The sequence below is a fragment of the Somniosus microcephalus genome, chromosome 12 (genome assembly GCF_052327205.1).
Source record: "Somniosus microcephalus isolate GS21.2 chromosome 12, FLI_Smic_1.0, whole genome shotgun sequence".
Taxonomy (NCBI): domain Eukaryota; kingdom Metazoa; phylum Chordata; class Chondrichthyes; order Squaliformes; family Somniosidae; genus Somniosus; species Somniosus microcephalus.
In genome coordinates this window covers 152,060,925-152,085,810 of record NC_140998.1, presented here as the reverse complement: position 1 = coordinate 152,085,810, position 24,886 = coordinate 152,060,925, and the positions used below count along the sequence as shown (strand labels likewise).

General features: G+C 45.9%; 1 protein-coding gene across 4 annotated transcripts in view; it reads right to left on the bottom strand.

Moving 5' to 3' along the window:
- Positions 1-24,886, bottom strand: part of mgaa (MAX dimerization protein MGA a) — a 113,262-nt gene that overhangs the window by 47,875 nt on the left and 40,501 nt on the right. For 3 of the 4 annotated variants that reach the window (XM_086003665.1, XM_086003664.1, XM_086003667.1), the window contains 8 exons: positions 23,735-24,053; positions 22,084-22,310; positions 20,076-20,207; positions 17,345-17,423; positions 8,564-9,207; positions 8,044-8,299; positions 6,127-6,729; positions 4,115-4,165 (listed from right to left, as the gene is read on the bottom strand). In XM_086003665.1, the coding sequence (XP_085859791.1) occupies positions 4,115-4,165; positions 6,127-6,729; positions 8,044-8,299; positions 8,564-9,207; positions 17,345-17,423; positions 20,076-20,207; positions 22,084-22,310; positions 23,735-24,053 (2,311 nt within the window). The remainder of the gene's footprint in view (positions 1-4,114; positions 4,166-6,126; positions 6,730-8,043; positions 8,300-8,563; positions 9,208-17,344; positions 17,424-20,075; positions 20,208-22,083; positions 22,311-23,734; positions 24,054-24,886) is intronic. The other variant, XM_086003666.1, reaches the window with a different exon arrangement.

Here is a 24,886-nt window from a genome sequence, read left to right as displayed (position 1 = left end):
AGCGGACGAAGTCGCTCCGGATCCGGTTTGATGACACCATTGTCCACCCAGTAGCCAAGGATGTTGACTGATGGTACTGATTTCACAGATTTTGACTCGTTTAAGGTTAAGTTGCGACGACGGAGAACATCAAGAAATTTCTGGAGGTTGGCATCGTGCTCCTCTGGTCATGACCAGCAATGGTGATATTATCCAGATATGGAAAAGTGTCCGTTAAGTTCTCCTGTTTGACTAGGCTGTCCATTGCCCGTTGAAAGATGGCCACCCCATTGGTGACCCCAAATGGAAGGCGACAAAACTGGTAAAGCCAATCATTGGCCTCAAAGGCCGTATACTTTTTGTCAGCGTCCTTTAACGGTACTTGATGGTATGCACTCTAAGTCAAAAGTTGAAAATACCCTGTAGTTGGCAAGGTTATTGACCATGTTATCGATGCGTGGTAGTGAGTAGGCATCCAGGTCGGTATACTGGTTAATAGCTTGCGAGTAATCAATGCAAAGATGTTTCTTGTGTTGCTTAAAAGGATTTTTAACAACGACGACTTGAGCCCACCAGGAAGATGAACATGGCTCAATGATACCGTCAGCTAGAAGGCGAGAGATTTCTGCCTCGATAAAGGATAGATCATCTTGGCTGAAACGTCGTAATTTAGTGACTATGGACTTACATCGGGGGGAAAGATTGGCAAACAAGGAGGGCTCGTCGAGCAAAGCCGCCCAAAGCGCACAAAACAGTACTTTGGAAATAGTAAGCTCCGGCTTTGGCCCTCCAAACTCGAAAGTGAGTCTTTTGTGTTGTTTCTGAAAATCCTGTCCCAGGAGCACATCACTGCATAGGTTTTTGAGCACCCTGAGCCGGGTGGAAAAATAAGTGCGGCCATTGAGAATAAGGTCAACAAGACAAAAGCCGGAAAGAGTTGGTGGTCAGTGTCGTCAGAGCCATTACAATTTCACTGTCCGAGGGGTAAATACGCAGTTTTAACTTACTAACAGCCCGCTCACTGATGAAGCCGTCAGAGCTACATGAATCGATTAATGCACTCAAAATGTGTCCATTTACCGAAACCCTCGTGGATGCATGGGACAGGCTTTGGGGAAAAACAGCTGTAACACTAGCAGTGGCTCTTGGGGGAGGAGCAGTTTTATAGATAGCAGCTGCAACACAAGTAGAGTCTCTTGACCGGCATACTTTAGAAAAGTGACCTTTCTTACTGCAATGATTGCAAGTTATATTACGAGCAGGACAAAATTTCCTATAATAGAATGCACCTCCACAGAAGAAACACTTCTTTTTAGATTGCCAAGATGCCGCCAAGGTAGGGTCATCATCAGTGAGGGCTTCCGCCTGAGGCTTACCGGGGGAGTCACTAACAGTGGTAGCAGCAGTTCGTGCATATGGTAAAAAATAGGCATCTGAATTTTTCTGAGCTAAACCCAGAGACTATGCCTGGTTATAGGCAGCTTGTAACCCGAGGGTTTTATTCTCCAACAGACGCTGGTGTATGAGGGAAGAAGCAATTCCCTTAATAAGAGAGTCACAAATTAATTCCTCCCGGTACTGCTCAGCTGAGACAACTTTGAGATTACAATCCTTGCTGAGCCTGCGAAGCTCTTGAAGGAATTCAAGTGATACCCCGGGTTGTTGTCGCGTTGTGGCCAGTAGGTGCCGAACAAAAATTTCGTTTGGGGCCTTAACATAGTTGCTGTAGTGTTTGGATAGCGGAGTCATAGTCTACACAGTCTTCTACATAGTCAAACACATGAGGGGATACATAATTGGCAAGCATTCGTAACTTATTAGGAACATTCTCACCACACTCCGAGGAAGTTGCTGAAGGTACGATACCAGTGTTTCCATACCTTAACAGCTGTAAGTGAATTAGAGTCCAGGTTGAGGCGGGCGAGTCCGAGTAGTTTCTCCATGATGGATTGATTACTACGTCCGAGTTCCCTTTTACAGTTTGAATCGTAGCTGTCTGTTCCCAAAATCACAGCGCATGGAGCAGGTTGCAGTTGATTAAATTGACGCAAGAAAACTACTAGGCACTTGGTCTGAGTAGTAAACAAGGCTTTAAGCAACTGTTTTTCAACATGGAGATCTAGTTGTGTCCTTCACTAGTTCCTGTTAAAGAATGTCCTGCACAAGCTGGGCCCATGCCAGAGTATTTATACTCTCCCTGGACAGCGCCACCAGCAGGCCGCCCAGTATTACAGGAAACTCTTTGGTATCCGGCACCGACAGGACCAGCGTGTTGCCGGTTGATCAAAAATTCCGGATGACAGAGAGGGTTATCTACTGAGGCTATTTTTAACAAAGAAAATTTTTAAAAAATCAAGAAATGTGCAGTATACAGTAATTGGGTACTTACCTACAGAATGTTGTGTTAAATGGATGGTGGAAAATGCTTAAGTACAGTACTGCCAGTTGAGTACAATGCAATGCAATGACTACCAGCAGCGTGGGAGACACACAGTACCCTTGTAAAATGGCAGATCAGAAGAGACTACCGGCAGCGCGGGAGTATCAGGCTCCTGTTACAGGGGTATTGAGGTGTTCCGACTTCCGACAGCGCCAAGAAGCCGAGTAGTGGCAGTTTGGAGAACTACCCCCACTGACTAGCTCGGCCACCGCAGGAGACTCGGACTCGGCAACATTGCCGGTTATTGAGGTGTTGTTTTCGGAGTGAAAATTTTGCCGGTTAATAGAGAATTCCGGATGTTTAGCTGCCGTTTAAAATGAGAGTTTCCTGTATTACATAAGTCATTTTCACATGAATGACAAGATTCATGTCACCGCCTATTTCCACCTCTGTAACATCACCCGTCTCTGCCCTTGCCTCAGCTCGTCCGCTGCTGAAACCCTCATCCACGCCTTTGTTACCTCTAGACTTGACTATTCCAACGCACTCCTGGCTGGCCTCCCACATTCCACCCTATGTAAACTTGAGGTCATCCAAAACTCGACTGCCCGTGTCCTAACTCGCAACAAGTCCTGTTCGCCTATCAACCCTGTGCTTGCTGACCTACATTGGCTCCTGGTTAAGCATCGACTCGATTTCAAAATTCTCAATCCTCATTTTCAAATCCCTCCATGGCCTCGCCTCTCCCCATCTCTAATCTCCTTCAGCCTGACAACCCCCCAGCCCGCCCAGAGGTATCTGCGCTCCTCTAATTTGGCCCTCTTGAGCATCCCCGATTGTAATCACTCAACCATTGGTGGCCGTGCCTTCTGTTGCCTAGGCCCTAAGCTCTGGAATTCCCTGCCTAAACCTTTCCGCCTCGCTACCTCTGTTTCCTCCTTTAAGACGCTCCTTAAAACCTACCTCTTTGACCAAGCTTTTGGTCACCTGCCCTAATTTCTCCTTATGTGGCTCAGTGTCAAATTTTTTGTCTTATAATACTCCTGTGCAGTGCCTTGGGAAGTTTTACTACGTTAAAGGCGCTATCTAAATACAATTTGTTATTGTTAAGCCAGTGAATAAGAGATAACATTTTGTGGGCCAGAATGCCTATGTCAAGTCCATATGGAAACATGACCCACTGGCCATATTTTGGAAATCCCTAGTTTATAAGGCAGAAAGGCATGGAATACAGAGGAACTTTTAAACTAGTTGAGTCAAAGAGTAGTTGTTAAGGGAGCGGCATCAACAAGGAAAGAGATGATTAGCAGTGCTGGAAGCATCTGTTCTGGGGTAACTACTGTTTCCGATATACATTAAATAATTTGGAGTATGGGCAGAGACAAAGCCCTCCAAGTTTGCCAGTTATACAAATTGGAGGGCAGGGCGGGGAGGAATTGCAACTGGTAGAGCATAAACAGAGCAAATACAGATTGACCTGACAGGTCACATTCGACTAAAAAGTAGAAATTATATTTAAAAGAGAACACCCGCATTGTGAAACTGGGAAGGGAAATAAACAGAGTACAAAACAAATGGGAAGTTTATAGGAAATGACAGGATGGTGGGGGGTGGGTCTGGGAGCTTTAAACCATTAGCACAATGTAACAAAGATGGTGAAAAATATAATCAGATTCTAGGGACATATAGGTCATGGGACAGAACGAGTCCCAGCAAGTAACAAATAGTTTGTAGAAAGCATGAATACATCCTTACCTTGAGTAGCATGCAGTTCTAGGCACCGTACCACAAAGGGGACATCCTGACCTTTGAGGGGGTACAAAGTAGGGTAACTAAGTTCATATATGGGACTGGATACCTAAGCTACGAGAATATACAAATAACAGGGCTTACAGTGGGATAAGGCAGCTTAGAGGTGAGTGATATTCAAAATCTACTGCAGCTTCAAGAGGATGTGGATTCATGCTTAGACAAGACAAAGTGAATACAGGAAACTCTGATATCCGGCACCGACGTGTTGCCGATCTACCAAAACTGCCGGACATACAAAGTTAATGTTGAAGCATACGGAGGTTGTCATCTCCGTATCTGACAACAAACATTGTTGCTTAACAACAGCTTCTAAAGAGTCGTCTGCAGCTGCAAGCATCTCTAGCTGAAGCTGTTGCTATAGCTACAGACTTTGCAGTGGCTGACTGGGAAAAAAAGAGATCTAAAAAAACTTACAGAAAACGGCTCCTGATTTTTGCCGTTAGATCGAGTATTCCGGACATACAACCTCCGGATAAACCAAAGTTTCCTGTATACGGTTAAGATACAACTTCACACACAGGGTGGTGAATGTATAGAACAGCCTAGCTAGACTGACAGAACAAGCAGAGGATGTTATAAATTTCAGGAAGGTTTTTGTAGACGAGCTGTCAAAGGATATACAAGATAAAGTAAGGTAATAAAATGGCAACTTTTAAGGTTGGCCCAATAGCTGAAAATGGTCTTTTCCAGACTTGTACAGCCCTACATTCCCAAGAACATATTGGGGAGTTGGGAGTCATCTAGTGATTAATTATGATCTCAGAATTTGAGTTAGGTAATCAGGGATGATCTCACTAAGTTTTTCCTGAAAGTGAACAGAAGTTTTTTTTATGCCTTCTCAATAGAAGTTAGAATTATTAGCAATTGGGAAATAGAGCATTAAATAGATTAGGTGAGTGTTCATGTGCGAGTGTTCATGTGCCTAATGCTATTTTTAATTTTTTTTCCTCAAATAGTTTGTTACATGAACACACGAGTTTCTGAAGATGAACACTTTACCCATCAGGCAGCACCAGTTGCTTTGAGCTTGATCACGTTAAGTTAAAACATTCAGTTCACACAGGTTTTAAATACCCTCAAGATTTTTGAAAGAGAAATCAGATCATTGCAGGACTAGCTGAAAGCCACATTCAAGGGCCAAGAAAGGCACAGCAATGTTGAGAGCAGTTTCCTCACAGCAGTGTTGAGAAGTTTCCTCTCGCTCGGCCAACACGAACATGCTGGATACAAATAAAGGGGGGGGGGGGGGGTGGAAAAAAGGGCAACTGCAAGGAATGGACATGACGGGGATATGGAAAATGCACTTAAAAGGACACTTTGACAGCGATATTCATGGGGATGCAGCGGCTGGGAAACTTGGAAAAAGCGGTGGTCCTGCCAAATTCAACAGCAGGACCTCATAAGAATTTTCGTCCTCAGTTTCCCGCCGGGCAGCCAGTCAGATTGATAACTGATCACACGTGCGGCAGATCGTGGCAGGTTAGCTTGGGGGGGGGGGGGGGGGGGGGGTGGGGGGCGGAGAGAGCAATCCTGGCCCACAAGCAGTGCTGGAAAAGCACGGAACTGCTCGAACCAGCAGTTTTCCCCTCCCTTTAGCTGCCGGGTTTCCCGAGCCCTAGGAAACTCAGCTCACAGCCGTTAAATCCAAATGGCTGCTAAAATCTGAGGCACACAGCCTCATTGACATATTCTAATCACCAATCCACTGTAGAGCAGATTACTTACCCCGGTCAAACCAGAAGTAAGTGCATTTGCAGCAGGTTGGGGTCGGGTTTCCCATTATTTTACAATTTACCCCCCCTCAGCCATCCTGGGTGTTTAAAATTCCCCCCCTTTCTCTACGCCTGCCCTGGCCACTGCTGGCCTTGAATCTTACAGATGGTACGTGGACAGAAAACGAACTCAAATGCCAACTCTTACAATTGTATAGCCATGTCTGTCCAACTGGAGCTTACCTGCAGTCTGGTTTGGTGTTGATGCTACTGACATCATGGTTGTTCTTGTATTAACAGTATTCGTTAAAGCAGGAGTGGTCGTGGTAGAGGTGCTGGGGGAGAGTACTTTAGTTAACCATGGCGTTGTCCTGACTCCAGAAGCACTTGCAGATATCACAGCAAATCGTGTTGTTGCTGTACTTTTCGCTGGAGTTATGACTGCACCCGTAGATACAGCACTCTCTTCTGAAAGTCTCTTTACTGCCGGCACTGCAGAGGAATGTGTCCCTAATGCATCTGTAGTCACTGAGCTCTTTGATGGCAAAGAGGGCCCAGCTGAGGGGGAGGCACCTGTGGTTACTGCAACCATCGATATGCTGCTTGATGACTGACCAGCTGCAACAGGGACAAAGCCCGGGGCAGCCGGCATAACGAGTACTGTTGATAACGAAGAAGTACCTGTCCATGCAGTAGTGCTGACTGCTGGTAATGTGAACAATGGAGTACCACACTGCTGCTCACTACACACCGGCTGCAATGAACTGAAGCAGGATGTTGTCTTTTGCAAAGCCCCAACATTGTTTATTACAAGATGAGTGTAGTTATCAGGTGCAGCATGAATCCCTGAAAACAAGAAAGGAAGGTACAGAAGAATTTAAATATAACCAGATAGTAATCAATCATTTGTTTAAAGAGGCACGGAATGTTGACAGAAGGACAGTAAAATGCAATCCTATTAATGAGTAGGGTCTCTGAATTTCTCCTCCTCAATTATCTCCCTTCTCTCAAGGTCGCTGAATCATGCTGGAGTATGGTTCATGGGCGCCAACCACCGTCCAGTACATCAAAGTCAAGCCCATCATCACCCAATATCCAAATACATTCACTTTCCGGCAGCGAAATGGAACCTCCAGCAGGTTAGTGCTTTTTAAGAACAGTCCTTGTGAGCCAGGAGGAGCAGAAGTAGTCCCCCCAGCCCTTTAAGCAAGCCTTCAGCCTCCCTTCTGCTGATTGTGGCCTCACCGCCGTGATCGATAACACCCCCACCCCCCAATCCAACCAAGCCTCGATCTCCCCCTCCCTGCCTCTTGACTGCCAGGCTCTGACCCCACCCAACACCAAGCTTCAATAGCGAGCCCCAATCTCTCCCTCCCGATTTCCGGTCCTCGGCTGCGGTATCCTGCTGCTGGCTATCCGTCAGGCAGCCAACCAGTTGTCAATTTGGCTGGCTGCTGGGCAGGAAACAGAAGAAGAAAATGATAGAGGTCCTGCCGTTAATATTGGCAGGACCTCCGCATCCCCAGACTTTTCAGGTTCCCCTCCACTAACGTGCTCACTCCCCATAAACATTGGAGCCTATGTATTTAAGGGCAGGCTAATTCCCCTCTCCCCCAGCCAAGTAGCACTGTAGCGCCCAATCCAAGGTCAACTAACTCAACTCATCATGGACCGGGGCCTTACGAATCTATGTGGTTCAGTGTCACACTGGGCCAGAGGAAGTTGGCTTCTTGGCATCAAGCATGCTTCTGTCACTAACCTAAAAAAGGTCCAGATGAACAACTCCAGCATTTATTTCTTTAAATCATCTCCAACAGTTTTACGCCTCCATACAATACACTATAGAACTGGACTTTTTGCAAACTTTGATAATTTCTCTCCCCAACTTATGGGTTAACCTAAAATATCACTATCTAACAAATGACCATCACAATTTGTTCCACCTGCCATTTAGGTCCTTGCATCACAAACTGGCTGGTTGAACATTCTGGATTGCACATAGCCTTCCTTCTTCAGTATGCCAAGCCAACTGTTACTTCACAGTATGTTGATCCCTGCATCAAGAACTCAGATTACTCTTGGCACAATAAGAGTTCTCACTAAAACCCACTCCATTAACTTTTCTTTTTCACACATCTTAGTTTTGGGACTCCTTCTTACCTGTGGTTTTGTTAACGGAAGTAGCATCACTGGCATCGCGTGAAACTTTGCTGCCAATGGGTGTGGTGCAAGAAACCGGATGCTTCGAGGCAAAATGAGCCGAGGTTGAGGAGACAGCTGTACTCGGGAATGACTTCTGGACTGGTTCAGCAGACTTAATTTTCCATGTGCGGTTGGCAATCACCCAACTGACTGGGTGAAGTGCTCCAACCTGTCCTAGCGTCAGCTTTGTCTCACCATTGACGTTTCCACTTACCTAATCAAAAGAGATAATGACACAGAATGCAAACACATGGGAATTTTTTTTACACAATCCTCAGATGACCATCACTGATGCGAGTTTCTGTCAACAGAACCCCTATAAATCAAAAGTTTTAATAAAATTGTCTGCTCAACATCTTGCGTTTGTATTTTGTTTTATATAAATTATTAAATACTGCTCAACTCATCTACAGTCACAAAGTACAACAGTGCGAGGGATCATGAGCACTACATCATCTTCCCCATCCCTTCCACATACCTGGATTATGCCGCTTTTGTGAAAAGCAGAGATTGCAACTGAGGCCGACTTTCGCTTGCTAGCCACTTGCGAGCCTGAATGAAAGGTAGTTTGCCCCTTTCCCCCCGCCATATGCCTGGAAGGTGTTTGTAAGCTTTCTTTTGGTGCAATCAACCGTGATTCTGTCAGCTTGCCTCCGGAGGAGTCGGAAATCTTTTGAATGGACATAGTGCGAATTGTCATTTTGCCATATCTCTCTCCGTCACCGGACTGAGTAATCTTCACTAAGGAGCTATAAATGGGTATACCTCCAGGTGAATGGTCTTGGTCTTTTCCACAATTTGACACAATCTCAACAAGGAAGTTGCCGATGCTTATTTTCTCCGAGGTCTCCTTGTTGACGGTGTGCCGTGCAATAACTCCAAGGATATTTGTACGCTCTGCTTCCCAGTTACAATCTGAAATGATCTCAATCAGTTTGGGTGTACTCTTGGACTCTGCTGATGTCTGTGGCTCTGCTGACTGAAGCTCTGCACTCTCTTTTTGTAGAGTGTCACACTGTACAGGCGAGTCTGTCTCCTCCTTCCGCTTCGATTTGCACACCTCAGCAGCAGTTGGTGACATCGAGCTGCTCTCGAAATCCTCCAATTTCTCAGAGTCCAGTCCTAGACAAGCCAAAGAAAGTGACTGACTTTGAGTCTTGTATGATGAGGCTCAGGTGATGTACATAACACACTTTGCACAGAGACCAGCCTCTGCAGATACATGTTAGATTACTTACTGTTGATGTGGTCTCCCTCATTCTTTTTGAAGTGGCTTTACTACTCACATACAAATGAACAGCCAGAAACCAACAAGACACTACCTTGAAAAGTCTATGAATACACAACCTTCTCTAGCCACCATAAACATACAATACGATAGCAAAATACTGCGGACGCTGGAAATCTGAAATAACAACAGAAAACGCCGGAAAAACTCAGCAGGCCAGGCAACATCCGTGGAGAGAGAAACAGAGTTAACGTTTCAGGTCGAAACCCTTCTTCAGAACTTCAGTTCTCTCCACAGATGTTGTCTGGCCTGCTGAGTTTTTCCAGCGTTTTCTGTTGTTATAAACATGCAATACTTTGTTTAAGTAGCACACCTCAATTCTTTCCCAGGGGATGGCTGTAGTCAGGCTAAGTTGCTTGTAATGGGGCAAGAAATGCAAGTAGGAATTTCCAAGTTAATGAGAGGACTGAGGAGGTGCGTAGGGAAGGTGAACATTCAAAGAATAAAGAAGGCTGTACCTACAGCAAGTAATTTAATGTTCAATTTCTACACAAAAGTGAATTATGCCAAAGAACTACAGAACACAGAGGAGGGAAGATCCAATACTGAGGCCAGCTTCAACCATCAAAGAGCGTCCTACCTCGAGGTGCCATGTTTTAAAGGAGCAAAGGATTATTCCACATACTTGTCTTGTAGGCAAGAGACTGGACAGTAATAGAAAGCAAGCTATTTGCCCCTGGAGAGCATCACAGCCAAGCCCAATCTTGTCCTCACTCAACAGCTACACACAGTTTCCAGAAGAGGTAACATAATAGTGATCAGGAGTGGGAGCCCTGGCTCATTTTCCTCTACCCAGTCAAAAGGGAGCAGAGGCTAATTGTAGTGTAGCACAGACAAGCGATTGTTCCTGGAACCACCTTGGCTTATGGCTTAGTGTTACACTAGGTGGTGGCTTGACACAGTCTTGTCTTAAATTCTGATGAGATCTCAGTACTTCCTGATTTAAATCTAAAAAGGGTACAGTGGTGTCGTGGTTATGTTACTGGATTAGTAATCCAGAGGCCTGGGCTAATAATTCAGAGAACAAGGTGAGGGCGAAAACGGCCGGGGAACGCGTCGAGGCTGGGGGCGTGGAGGTCCTGCTGAATTTAAAAGCAGAACCTCATTACAATTTATTTCTTTTCTTTCATTTCCTGCCTGGCAATCGGCAAAATTGACAGGCTAGCTGGTTGCTGGGCAGGAAAACCAGCGGCAAGAGGCCACAGCCAGGGCCCCTTGGGAGGAAAGACCGGAGATCGAACCTGGGCAGTGGTGGGGAGGGAGGGAAAATAGACAAAAAGAGAGGCAATCAAGGGGAGGAAGAGGCCAGAGATCGGGGTGAGGGCACAGGAGAGACCGCGATCAGTAGGAGGCAGGCCGAAGGCTCCTTGAGGGGACAAGAAGAGCACTCCTGCTCCTCCTGGCCCACAAGGAGTGCTGTAAAAGGAACTTACCTTCTTGAGCTGGCAGCACCCACCTCCCTTTTACTGCTGGGTTTCCGAGCCCTGGCAATTGCACTGTAGGAGCCTGCTTTAATTATGTTAATGAAGTGTCTCACCTCTCCACTCGCAGGCCACAAAACCCGCCGCAATGTAAATGGCGGCAGACGCATATGCGGTGGATTGGGGTCGTATTGCCAGTTTTCAAATGCCCCCCCCACCCCCATGCTGTCGTGGGGGGTTAATATCGAAGCCCAGGAGTTCAAATTCCACAATGGCAATTTGATTTCGTTTTAAAAAGCTGGAAATGAAAAGCAGGTCTCAGTAAAAGTGACCATGAAGCTGTCGGATTGTCATAAAAACCCAATTGGTTCACTGATGTCCTTTAGGCAAGGAAACCTGCTGTCCTCATCTGGGCCGTGTGATTCTAGTCCTCATCTGGGCTGTGTGATTCTAGTCCTTATCTGGGCCGTGTGAATCTAGTTCTTACCTGGGCCGTTTGATTCTAGTCCTTATCTGGGCGCTGTGATTCTAGTCCTCATCTGGGCCGTGTGATTCTAGTCCTCATCTGGGCGCTGTGATTCTAGTCCTCATCTGGGCGCTGTGATTCTAGTCCTCATCTGGGCCGTGTGATTCTAGTCCTCATCTGGGCCGTGTGATTCTAGTCCTCATCTGGGCCGTGTGATTCTAGTCCTTATCTGGGCCGTGTGAATCTAGTTCTTACCTGGGCCGTTTGATTCTAGTCCTTATCTGGGCGCTGTGATTCTAGTCCTCATCTGGGCCGTGTGATTCTAGTCCTCATCTGGGCGCTGTGATTCTAGTCCTCATCTGGGCCGTGTGATTCTAGTCCTCATCTGGGCCGTGTGATTCTAGTCCTCATCTGGGCCGTGTGATTCTAGTCCTCATCTGGGCCATGTGATTCTAGTCCTTATCTGGGCCGTGTGAATCTAGTTCTTACCTGGGCCGTTTGATTCTAGTCCTTATCTGGGCGCTGTGATTCTAGTCCTCATCTGGGCGCTGTGATTCTAGTCCTCATCTGGGCGCTGTGATTCTAGTCCTCATCTGGGCCGTGTGATTCTAGTCCTCATCTGGGCCGTGTGATTCTAGTCCTCATCTGGGCCGTGTGATTCTAGTCCTTATCTGGGCCGTGTGAATCTAGTTCTTACCTGGGCCGTTTGATTCTAGTCCTCATCTGGGCGCTGTGATTCTAGTCCTCATCTGGGCGCTGTGATTCTAGTCCTCATCTGGGCGCTGTGATTCTAGTCCTCATCTGGGCCGTGTGATTCTAGTCCTCATCTGGGCCGTGTGATTCTAGTCCTCATCTGGGCCGTGTGAATCTAGTTCTTATCTGGGCGCTGTGATTCTAGTCCTCATCTGGGCCGTGTGATTCTAGTCCTCATCTGGGCGCTGTGATTCTAGTCCTCATCTGGGCGCTGTGATTCTAGTCCTCATCTGGGCGCTGTGATTCTAGTCCTCATCTGGGCGCTGTGATTCTAGTCCTCATCTGGGCGCTGTGATTCTAGTCCTCATCTGGGCGCTGTGATTCTAGTCCTCATCTGGGCCGTGTGATTCTAGTCCTCATCTGGGCCGTGTGATTCTAGTCCTCATCTGGGCCGTGTGATTCTAGTCCTCATCTGGGCCGTGTGATTCTAGTCCTTATCTGGGCCGTGTGATTCTAGTCCTTATCTGGGCCGTGTGATTCTAGTCCTTATCTGGGCCGTGTGATTCTAGTCCTTATCTGGGCCGTGTGATTCTAGTCCTCATCTGGGCGCTGTGATTCTAGTCCCATGCCAAGGTGGTTGACTCTGAACTGCCCTGTGAAGTGGCCCAGCAAGCCACTCAGTTGCATCAAGTGCGACTAGTGGTTCAGGAAGGCGGCCCAACACTACCTTCTCAGGGCAACAAATACTGGCCTTGCCAGCAACCCCCACAACCCAGGAATGAATTTTTTAAAATCTCATAATTGAAGGTGGATCCATCAACAGAGGCTGAAGGAAGAAATGATTTATATAACACCTTACCGTGTCTCAGAAAAATATAAGCACATGTACAATTAATTACTTTGAACGGCCATCACTTTTTATTTAAGCACTTAAGATTTGACAACCTCGCATAAAGGTATGAGAAAGCACCAATTTTTTTTCATAGTTCCCACAAACAATAAGATGAATGACCGGTTAATCTATTTGTTTTTAGTGGTGGCTGTTGGAAGGAAGAATGAAGAGGAGCAGGGTGGTCTCCCAGTGTCCTAATCAACAAAGTGTTCAATGGGATCTTTAACAACCACCTGAATGCTAGAACAGGGACCTTAGTTTGATGTCTACATCCAAAGGAATCTGTGACAATACAGCACTCCAGCAGCACTGCAATAAAATGTCAGCATGAATAGAAATAACAGCAAGCAGCATAACAGTTTCAAGGGAAACACATTTAAGATTACACAAAATGGCCAGTCAAACATAAGCTTGTGAGCAGCAAGCTTTAAATCCTAGCTAGACAGAGGGCTGGGCAGCACACTGCGCAGGTTCAAATCCGGTCAAGACTAATAAAATGCAAGTTTCCTGACCGTGAAAGACCAATGAATTTGGGGTGATCTTATCCTGGTTCTCAATGAGTGTACGTCCACTGCGCACTACTTCACAAAATTTGCCAATCTCACTCAGAATAGTTGCAGGAATGGCTGGTGTGTGAAATAGAGAGGCCACACTTGTACAGTAAACGGTGGTCTCGAGGTTGGATTTAATTGTTGTATATAAGAAAAAAATGGAGCTTTACTTTGTTCTAACAAGAACTCCTTGCATGTATAGAGCGCCTTTAACGTAGTAAAACGCCCAAAGGCGGTTCACAGGAGTGTTACCAGACAAAATCTGACACCGAGCCACATATTAGGACAGGTGACCAAACATTTGGTCAGAGGTAGATTTTAAGGAGCGACTTAAAGGAGGGGAGAGAGGTAGAGGCAAAAAGGTTTAAGGAGATAATTCTAGAGCTTAGGGCCTAGGCAGCTGAAGGCACGGCAGCCAATGACAGAGAGAAGAAAATCAGGGATGCGCAAAAGGCATTGTTGTACATTATGTGTGATTTTGTATGGGATAGCAAGAAGGGAGCTTCACTCTGCATAAAACCTCTGCTGTGCATTATATGGGACACTGGATGAGATGGCACGAAGGGACAAACAGGTCAACGCTTTAAGTCTTGAACCTTGACTGGATGAAAAAACATTTTAGAATAAAATGGGTCCCAGCCTCAGAATGGACATGGGATTCCGAGGCAGAGGGAAAACAAAGTATTTTAACAGATTTTTTTAAATTAGAAGATGTAGAAGAAAGTTAATATATCCTACTCTAACTGGAAACAAAATGAAAATTAAATAAAGTTAGAAGAGAAAAATGGGGCGAGGCCCATATACACAGGAGCAAATATGGACAATGGCACAAGTGTTTAATACCCATTTTCTGTGTATATTTTAGTAGCAAGCGGTCAATTCATATTACAGTAACAACTAGGCTACTGGCATCTGAGCAGCTTTATTTATTAGTGCAAAAATATTAAGGCTTAAACATCATACAGCATTAACTGAACACTTTAACTGGCCTGGGAAGCCTTCTGTGATGCTAAAAATGTGTTTACAACAGAAGAAAGATGTTCTCACAAATCTAATCTGGAACGTCACACCAATGGGACTGCTTTCACATGGTTCCAATCCTACCTATCTGAACATGGCCAAAGCATCCCCAGCAATTCCTTCTCTTCCCACCCCTGCGCCATCAGCTCCAAAGACCCCAGGATCTGTCCTTGGCCTCCTCATCTACATGCCACTTCTTGGTGACATCATCCACAGACACGGGATCAGTTTCCACACTAAGCTGATGACACCCAGCTCTACGTCTCTCAACCCTTTTACTGTCTCTCTGCTGGCAGACTGCTTATCCAATGTGTGTCCAGCTTAACATTGACAAGACCAAAGCCATTGTTTTGGCCCCAACAGAAACTTGGCTCCCGTGCCACTGACTCCCCACCCCGCCCTCCCCAAACACACGGAGGCTGGATCAGGTAGTGTGCAACCTTGGTATCCTGTTCAACTCTGAGCTGAGCTTCAGACGCGATAGCCACTCAATCACAAAGATGGTTTACTTCCATCTATGCAGGATCACCCACCTTGGTTCCTATCTCAGCCTCTCCACCTTTATTTTTGGCTTCATCACCTCCAGATTCAATTATTTCAACACTTCCCAGACTCCTTCATCGCCATCCCTGGGTGGCAGAACAGTGGTATACAGTCGGGAGGGAGGGAGTGGCCCTGGGAGTCCTCAACATTCACTCTGGACCCCATGAAGTCTCATGGCATCAGGTCAAACACGGGCAAGGAAACCTCCTGCTGATTACCACCTACCACCCTCCCTCAGCTGATGAATCAGTACTCCTACATGTTCATCACCACTTGGAAGAAGCACGGAGGGTAGCAAGGGCACAGAACGTACTCTGGGTGGAGGACTTCAATGTCCATCACCAAGAGTGGCTCTGTAGCACCACTACTGACCAAGCTGGCCAAGTCCTGAAGGATATACCTGCCAGACCGAGTCTGCGGCAGGTGGCGAGAGAACAACCTCGTTCTCACCAATCTACCTGTCGCAGATGCATCTGTCCATGACGGTATTTGTAGGAGTGACCACAGCACAGTTCTTGTGGAGACGAAGTCCTGTTTTTCACACTGAGGACACCCTCCATCGTGCTGTGTGGCACTACCACCGTGCTAAATGGGATAGATTCAGAGCAGATCTAGCCGCTCAAAACTGGGCATCTATGAGGCGCTGTGGGCCATCAGCAGTAGCAGAGTTGTATTCCACCACAATCTGTAATCTCATGGCCCAGCATATCCCTCACTGTACCATTACCATGAGCCAGGTGACCAACCCTGGTTCAGTGAGGGGTGTAGAAGAGCATGTCAGGAGCAACACCAATAAATGAAGTGCCAACCTGGCGAAGCTACAACACAGGACTACATACATGCTAAACAGCATGCTATAGACAGAGCTAAGCAATCCCACGACGAACGGATCAGAACAAAGCTCTCCTGTCCTGCCACATCCAGTCGTGAATGGTGGTGGACAATTAAACAACTAACGAGAGAAGGAGGCTCCATGAACATCCCCATCCTCAATGATGGCGGAGCCCAGCATGTGATGGTAAAAAGGCTGAACTGTTTGCAACCATCTTCAGCCAGAAATGCCGAGTGGATGATACTTTTCAGCCTCCTCCTGAGGTCCCCACCATCACAGAAGCCAGTCTTCAGCCAATTCATTCCACGTGATATCAAGAAGCGGCTGAGCACACTGGATACAGCAAAGGCTATGGGCACTGACAACAACCCAGCTGTCATTTTGAAGACGCGTGCTCCAGAATTAGTCGTGCCTCTATAGATGATACAGACAGGCTAAAAAGTGGACAAGAAGGTGGCAGGTGGAGTATAATGTGGGGAAATGTGAGGCTATTCACTTTGGTAGAAATAGAAAACAGAATTTTTTTTTTTTTAATAAATGGTGAGAAACTATTAAATGTTGGTATTCAGAGGGACCTGGGTGTCCTTGAACACAAAACACAGAAAGTTAACATGCAGGGGCAGCAAGCAATTAAGAAGGCAAATGATATGTTGGCCTTCGTTGCAAAGGGGCTGTAGTACAAGAGTAAGGAAGGCTTGCTGCAACTGTACAGAGCTTTGAGACCACACCTGGAGTACCGTGTAGTTTTGGTCTCTGTACTTAAGGATATACTTGCCTCAGAAGCAGTTGAACGAAGATTCACTAGATTGATTCGTGGGATGAGAGGGCTGTCCTATGAGGAGAGATTGAGTAGAATGGGCCTATACTCTCTGGAGTTTAGAAGAATGAGAGGTGATCTCATTGAAACATACAAGACCCTGAAGAGGACTGACAGGGTAGAGGCCGAGAGGCTGTTTCCCCTGGCTGGAGAGTCTCGAATTAGGGCGCATAGTCTCAGGATAAGGGGTCGGCCATTTAGGACTGAGATGAGGAGAAATTTCTTCACTCGGAGGGTGGTGAATCTTTGGAATTCTCTACCCCAGAGGGCTGTGGAGGCTCAGTCGTTGAGTATATTCAAGGCGGAGATCAACAGATTTTCGGCCTCTAAAAGGGAATGAAGGGATATGGGGAATCGGGTGGGAAAGTAGAGTTGAGGTCGAAGATCGGCCATGATCCTACTGAATGGCAGAGCAGGCTCGAGGGGCCATTTGGCCTACTCCTATTTATGTCCTTACTCCTGGCATGATATTACAGAAAGGACAAACACTAGTTGATCCTCCAAATTAGGTACCGTGACACACACAATAGTGAGCCTATCAGATCTGTCCATGTACGGCGCTTACGTGAAAAACACTTACTTGGTGATTGGGGGCTCATGCGGCTGCAATTCACTAAGCCCGTACCATGAACATTTGCTTCCAGAAATCTTAACATTCTCTATTCCACTGCAGTTTACCAGGATTTAGTATACAATATGTATACAAGTTCTGTAATATGCACAAAGTGATCCTTACCCTCTCTGGAGCTGGAGTCACTGCATTGCTTCACCTTACATGCTTCAACTGTTCCGTTGTTATTCACCGTACTATTTTCCTACAAAACAGAAAAGGCATTGCTGAATAAACTCTTGGGAACTAAGCAGAATCAGTTAATGACAAGGGTGATGAATTGATTTGTAAGCTTAAGGATAACAACCAAAGAAACACAGGATTGATCAACAACACCAATTCGAATCATTCATCTCCCAATACAAAAATACAATAAATAAGACTCCACTTTTCGATTGTTCCAACAGGTTAGTCATATTTTGCCAATACTAGTCAATCTCTCATGGCATTGCTGATGGACAATTTAAAAATTTTTTTTTTTATAAATTGCACCTCTCTTTTCTGCAATAGCCTCTGCAAGCTGCACACTCAAATTCTTCTGACACGGCATCAGCTGTGGCTCAGTAGTAGCACTCTCAGAAGGTCGTGTGTTCAAGCCCCACTCCAGGGACTTGAGCACAAAATCTAGACTGACACTCAAGTGCAGTGCTGAGGGAATGCTGCACTCTTGGACGTGCCGTCTTTCGGATGAGACATTAAAGCTCTCAGGTGGACGTAAAAGATCCCTTTGCATTTTTTCAAAGAGCAAGGGAGTTCTTCCTGGTCGGTAGTTATCCCTCATCCAACACCTGAACACAGGTTATTAGGTCATTATCTCATTGCTCTTTGTGAGACATTGCTGTGCGCAAATTGGCTGCCGCATTTCCTACATTACATCAGTGACTACACTTCAAAAATACTTTGTTGGCTGTGAAGCGCTTTAAAACATCCTGAGGTTGTGAAAGGTACTGTATAAATACAAGTATTTCTTCTTTTTCTTTCCATTTTTCGGTCTTTGGGCTATGCACAATCGTAGCTCCTCCACATATCCCTCTGGATTCTTCTCACTGCCCTCGCTCTTTTTCTCTATGTATTCCAACTTCCCTTGTTGCCCTTACTTTCTCTCTCTCTGCCCCACATGGATCCTTGCTTTGTCATCTGTTCTCCTGACTTTTTCCTTGCTCTTTCTCCTTTTGTGACGTTCCCCATGTCTGCTCACTGTTCTTTATGTTTTCCATTCACACACATTTTACGCTTTCTTTCTATACATTTCTCTCAATCATTTTCCTCTAATCTTAGAGACTTTAAGGGAGACTCAGGGGCTGAGGCAGGAGAGACGACGGCTGCACCCTGGACTGAGAGGGAACAAGGAGATTAAATCTTGGAGGAGGCTGGGCTAGGCTGAATCGCCACCCTGGGTCATATAATCCATCTTTTGCTGTAACAATGGATATAGATATTGGCATGTCTGGGAACTGTTGCAACATGCATGGTTAAGAGAAAAACTGGGAGAGAGCATTAGTCAGAAATTTATAGAGCAAGGTGGGTTAGGACCCTCTGCTGGAACTTGGGGCTGGATCTTGGAAGAAATAAGAGGCTTGGGGTTGAATGTAATGTCTGTCTCTTTCCCAGTTGGTCTGCCCGAGTACAGAACTGCCTGATCTATGGTGAATGCGAGCAGGCTGCAGCTCTATCTATGGCAGGCCCTGGCACATGTTCACTGCTGGCCTGTACATGCAAGAGAAGGTGCAGCGAGAGGCCAGTATTTCCCGGGCCAGGTAGGCTGTTGCCACCACTTCGCACTCTGCAGTTCGCAACCTAAGGCTACTAGGGAGACTAGTTCTAGTAGCCAACATATACTGGGGAATGGAACTGTTGTCTCATGCTCATCGCGGCTGAGGGGCTCCATGCTGGGACCACCCAGGCAGTTAGAAAGAAGCAAGAGGCTTAAGAGGCAGCAGACAGTTTGTAGCTGGTAGCCTGGGAAAGAGCAGGAAGGTGGCGTGACTATGGTTAACATGACCAATCATATGTCTGGAAACAGACATACACTGGACTGGCACAATCTTTTTCAGACCAGATTTTTAAAAAATTGTAAATCAATTTAAAGATTTTCAATTTTTTTTTTTTTTTAAATTGGAATTCAGACACGGCTAAAGCATTCTTCCCATCCGTTAGGACAGGAAAGAGATACTGCCGCAGCAACGCCAACATTTCCTGACCAAGGTAACTGACTCCAAAACATCACCCTCCCTCAATTATACTAAAGGACAGGAAAATAAAAATAATGCTATGGCCTTCCCTTTTCTACACCACTGACATTGCCTCACCTGTATTTAGGAAAGACAGACAGAATTTCATTGATCTAGTAGCGCCTTTCACGACTTCAGGACATCCAAAAGCACTTTACAGCCAAATAGGTACTTTTGGAGTGTAGTCACAGTTGTACTGTAGGAAATGCGCCAGCCAATTTGCACACAGCAAGCTCCCACAAACAGCAATGTGATAATGACCAGAAAATCTGTTTTAATGATGTTGGTTTAGGGATAAATATTGGGCCAGGACACTGGGGAAAACTCCCCTGGTCGTCTTCATATAGTGCCGTGTGATCTTTTACATCCGCCTGACACGGCAAATGGGACCTCAGTTTAACGTCTCATCTGAAAGACGGCACCTCCAACAGTGCAGCACTCCCTCAGTACTGCACTGGAGTGTCAACCTAGATAATGTGTTCAAATCCCTGGAGTGGGACTTGAGCACAAAGAGAAATAACTGAGATACTGCACCAGCACTCCAACTTCTGTCCTCTGGTCATTCCCTCACCTGCACCAAAAGAGACCTAATAGATACTACTAAGCAGTAGAGATTTGTAGTTTACCCGTCCACAGTAGTGCTTTGAACTGCAGGTGCAGGTTATCGGTCTCTCAACATCCTTGCGTTCAAAGATACGAACACGTGCACAGGTCATCATACTCTCAAAATACCAGTACACCGGATCCTTCTCATCAACCTGGAGTATGGGTAAAAATTTAAAAAAAGACACAAAATTAAGAAAAGGTTTACCCAGGCATTGAGAAAGCAACGTGTTCACCTACTATATGTAATGCTTGCTTACTGAATGGCTGTATAAATAACACATGCACAATACTGGCACATCACTGAATATCTGCAGGATGATTTTTATGTCAAATATATTCTAAGTAGAATTACAGAATGTACATAACCAGTGTTTGTTATTCAATATATTCCTGGAATAATTTTGCAGTGTTTACTTTTGAGCAGCAATACTGCTTTGGCCTTCAAAGGAATAAATACAAGGTCTGGAGAGATTGCTTCCAATAAGCAGGCAGTGCAAGAGGCTCTCAGAGATGGAGCTACTGCAAAGCATCTCGCTCACTTCAGACAAAACACAAACTTCTGCATTTACTGAGAGAACACAGTGAACCCAATAATTAGATAGCCAATTATGGGTTCATGAAGGGGAGGTCTGGCCAATCTAATTTTCTGGTTTTATTTGAGGAGCTTATTAGGGGTATGGCAGTGGATGTAGCCTACTTATATTTCAGTAAGGCCTTTGACACAGTTCCTGTGAAAAGACTGGTACTGAAAATAAAAAAACAGGAATCATTGGAAATATTTTACAATGGATATGTAATTGGTTGACAGATAGTCCCACCCTCTGGATTCTGTCATTAGCCTGGGAGAAGGTTACCAGTGGGGTCCTACAAGTAACTGTTTTGAGACCTCTCTTGTTTATTATCTTCATAAATGATCTGGAGCTAGGAGTCACAAGCACAGTAGCTAAAATTTCAGATAATAAAAGCTAATGAAGGTGGTAGACTGCAAAGATGAACAGGATAAGTTACGGGAGGATTTGAATATACTTGGGAACTGGGCAGACCGGTGGTAGATGAAATCCAATGTAGAGAAATACTGAAATAACCACATCATGAACCCAAATAGAACTCATTTTTTTCTTTGAACAGAATATGTGGGACATCGCAGGAAATAGGACTGAAGAAGTCCTAGCAAACCACTGCACAGAATTTTTCCATTTTGTGTTGTTAGTGGATGCATTTTGGAAACTAATCTAGTTACTACTACTACTACTACTACTACTACTACTACTACTACTACTACTACTACTAGAGAGCCTGATCAAACAGTTGCCATTTTTCAATAACCATGTAACCAACCAGGATGCCTGCAGGTGCAGCTTCAATGTTTGACTACTGCCCCCACCCCAACTATAAGAGATCGCTCCCGCAAGGCAGTGGGATTCTACCTCTACACAATGACGTTAGAGAATCACAGTTGGCAGGGCTAATATAGTGTTGAGTTAAATCTTTGCTGTGCCCGCTTGTATCCTTTAAATGGTCCATGGGATCAGGAAAAACTAAGGATACACAAACAAACTTCTATGCCCAGAAACAGGAAAGACCATCCAGCCTCCTGAAATACACCACCTCTGCCCTCAGACATAAAGGAGATGATGGTTGTTTAGGAGGCCATCAGGTCTACCTCCAGATTTCCCCAACTCCTGAAAATTCCCTGAACTACCTCTTCTGCCACCATGTTGCCAACCCACGCATTTGTATCGTCAACATGGGGACGGAGGTGGTGCAGTGTCCAGAAACATGTGAAAATAAAAGCAGCTGTCTTGGTGTTGCTCCCTACCCACATAGCACATCTTTCCAGGTGCCCCATTGGTGACAAATGCACAATATCAATGAGTCCAGAAAGTCTTATGAGCTTAGGTAAACTTATCAAATGGGTTAATTGGTGGAAAAGTTAACCATGTTGGTCATGTTGTGTACAAACAGATTGCCAATTCTGAATGTACATTGCTTGGAAGTATTTTACATAATTTCCATATCTCTGCTTACTTCAGAGGGCTTTGGTGAACTGGCAGGAGTTGACAGCACTGTGTGCACTTCAGTGGAGCCAGGTTCCTTTGGACTAAGTGGAGATTGCGGTTGGGACAAAGAGGAGCATTTGCTGGCATGACAGGATTCCAAGTGAGGTGCAGTGTAGACTGGCTCGGGATCCACCTCCCCTTCCTGGCGAACCCACAGAGGATACGAACGCACGGGTTGCTCTGGCTCAGGGATTGCTGCAAGGAAAAGAAAAAAAATTGAAGACAGGATTCCCTCCCCCCACCCCCCCTACTCACCGCCCAACCCCCCCCCCGCCCACTCACCCCCCCGCCCCGTGCATGCCCCTACAGCATTTTAAAATGTGGCCCACTCAACGGTTGTGGCACGTGAATCCGGCTCATTGCTGCAAAAGGTTGGGCAACCCTAGCTTAAATCATGTGGTCCTGGAGTGCAACTTCAACCCATACTTTTCTGACTCAAGAGAGAGTGCTACCAACTGAGCCAAGCTGAAATTATGGGGAAAATTTTAACCCCCGAGGATGGGTGGGTTGGATGGCAAAACAAATTTAATTCTCAAATCCAACCCCAAGCCACCAACTTCTGGTTTTAATGGAGACGAGTTGGTCAGTAAAATCCTTTAAGGAGGCCATGTGCCTACATTTTAACAGCATTTAATTTTTTTTTTAAACTCATGGAAGCCAGGATTCCTCGGCCGCCGGAATCCTGGCAGGTAAAAGGAGACGAGAAGGGCCAGATCCATGAGGTAAATGCCTTTATTGCACTGCTTGTGGGCCAGGAAGAGCAGGAGTGTTTCCTCCAGGCCCAACAATCTTACCACCACGCGATCGAAACCCCACACCGCACCACCCCTGGGTGTCAGACTTACCAGACATCCACTCCCTGGTTGCTTTCCTGCCCGTCAGGCATCCATCCAAAGTTCCCGCCCGTGCAGGCCGCTCACTGGTTTATCAATGCAACAAACCACGCATGTGCAAAAATGTGAATGGGCCACACAGCCAGTTAATGGGACCGCGCACCTAAAATAATGAGGGTACATTTCATCCAGCCTGTCAATCTGGCTGGCTATCGGGCGGGAAACCCGTTAAATTAAACTTAAAGACGTCCTGCGGTTAATTTCGTTAGAACGTCCAGGAAATCCATACTTCCGGGTTTCCCGTCCGAAAATCCTTCCCCCTCTCCTCGTCCCAGCCTGCAGTAGATATCAGGGTCTTAAAGTAGTAATATGAACTGCCTCCATTGTCATTTTACATAATAGTTATTGGCCTCAAAACAAAAAATCATAGATCTTTTGGCATGTGCAAAAAGTCCAATTGGAAGCATTATAAAGTGCCCTTACTTATATTGAAATCAGTTTATATCTCTTTGCTTATTAAGAGTTCACTGCAAAATATTAAAAATAATCACTTTTTTCAAGAATAGGTTGTCAGAGATGTGAGCTGTTTTATTACTACTGCTGTAACGGTGTACGGTGAAGAATGAAAGTCACACAACATATGACTGCGTGAACTGGCCTGTAAATCTGAAGAAATGTGCAATCTGGGTTGATGGACTAGCATTTTCAACTTCTACTCAGTTAACAAAAGCTCATCCTTACATTAAATAATTAACGCTGATAAATATTAATGCAGCAGCCACTAACCATATTCAACCACCTTCTTCCTTTTTCTTTTTCTGGTTCTTGGTTTCCACTCTTCGTCCTCTTCCAGTGCTTCGTAGAATATCAGATCCTCCCGCAATGCCTTGCTCAGCTGCTTCCTGCGCCTCCCAAACGTCTTCAGCACCAACACCTTGCGCTTCGGGCACTTGCAGCTGAACATGCACTCCGGCTTGCGGCAATGTGTTGGCGGTTGCTTCACGTGTGACAGACTGGAACAGATGCAGCCTAAGCGGCAGAACTCATTCTTACACAGCGGCGCCCGCTTAGATATTACTCGATGCTTTTTTGATGGAAGTGTTCCCTAGAAGGGGAAGGTAAAATGCATTTTTACTACTAACAAAAATCTAATAATAAATCATGCTCAAGTTAACTCAATTTAGGTGGGCATAAATGTCATCTTAAAAAGGTAGTGGTATCAGTACTCTCTTTAGAAAGGAAAGGAACCTGCAAGAGGCTCTCGTTTTTCTGTTCATTTTGTGGAATTGTTTCGGCAAAAATTGAGTACAGTCCCCTGGAGCACTGCTCCTCTCTTGCTAGGGTCACCTCAATATCCTTTGACTGCCCTGCACAACTGCCCAGCTGACTTTCAATGAGAACATACACATCTTGCAAGTGCTTCCCACAGTGATTAGCTGGTGAGGTGAGCGCTATCAGTGGAGAACAAAATAACAGCAATGGCATCTGGAATATGACAGACTGCTCTTGTGCAAATATGATTTGGAAGATAACCAATTACCACGCAGAAATTAACCAATCAGAAAGCAGAAAACACAAGACATTAGGGGGCCTAAGAGGGCACTGACGGGGTGCAAATCAACTAGTGCCTGGGCGCGGCGCCGCTAACGCCTCCCGCGAAATGCAGCGGGAGGTTAGCAGCGGCACTGCGCCACTGCCGATGACGCCATTGCTGTGCGCAGTGCCCCGGCTGTAATAGTGGGTGGCGCCCCCTGATTTACCACCGGACGCTATGTCCGCCGGGGTCGGGGGCCTACCTGCGGCCGGGGCGGGGCTAGTTAAAGGGGAGGTGGCGGGCGGCTTTTTGTTGCTGGCCACCTGCCAGCACCTGCCCCCGTTGCTGTCCCTGGCCCCCGTGAAGCCCCCCCCACCCCTGTGGGGTGCCAGCTGCTCTCCGGG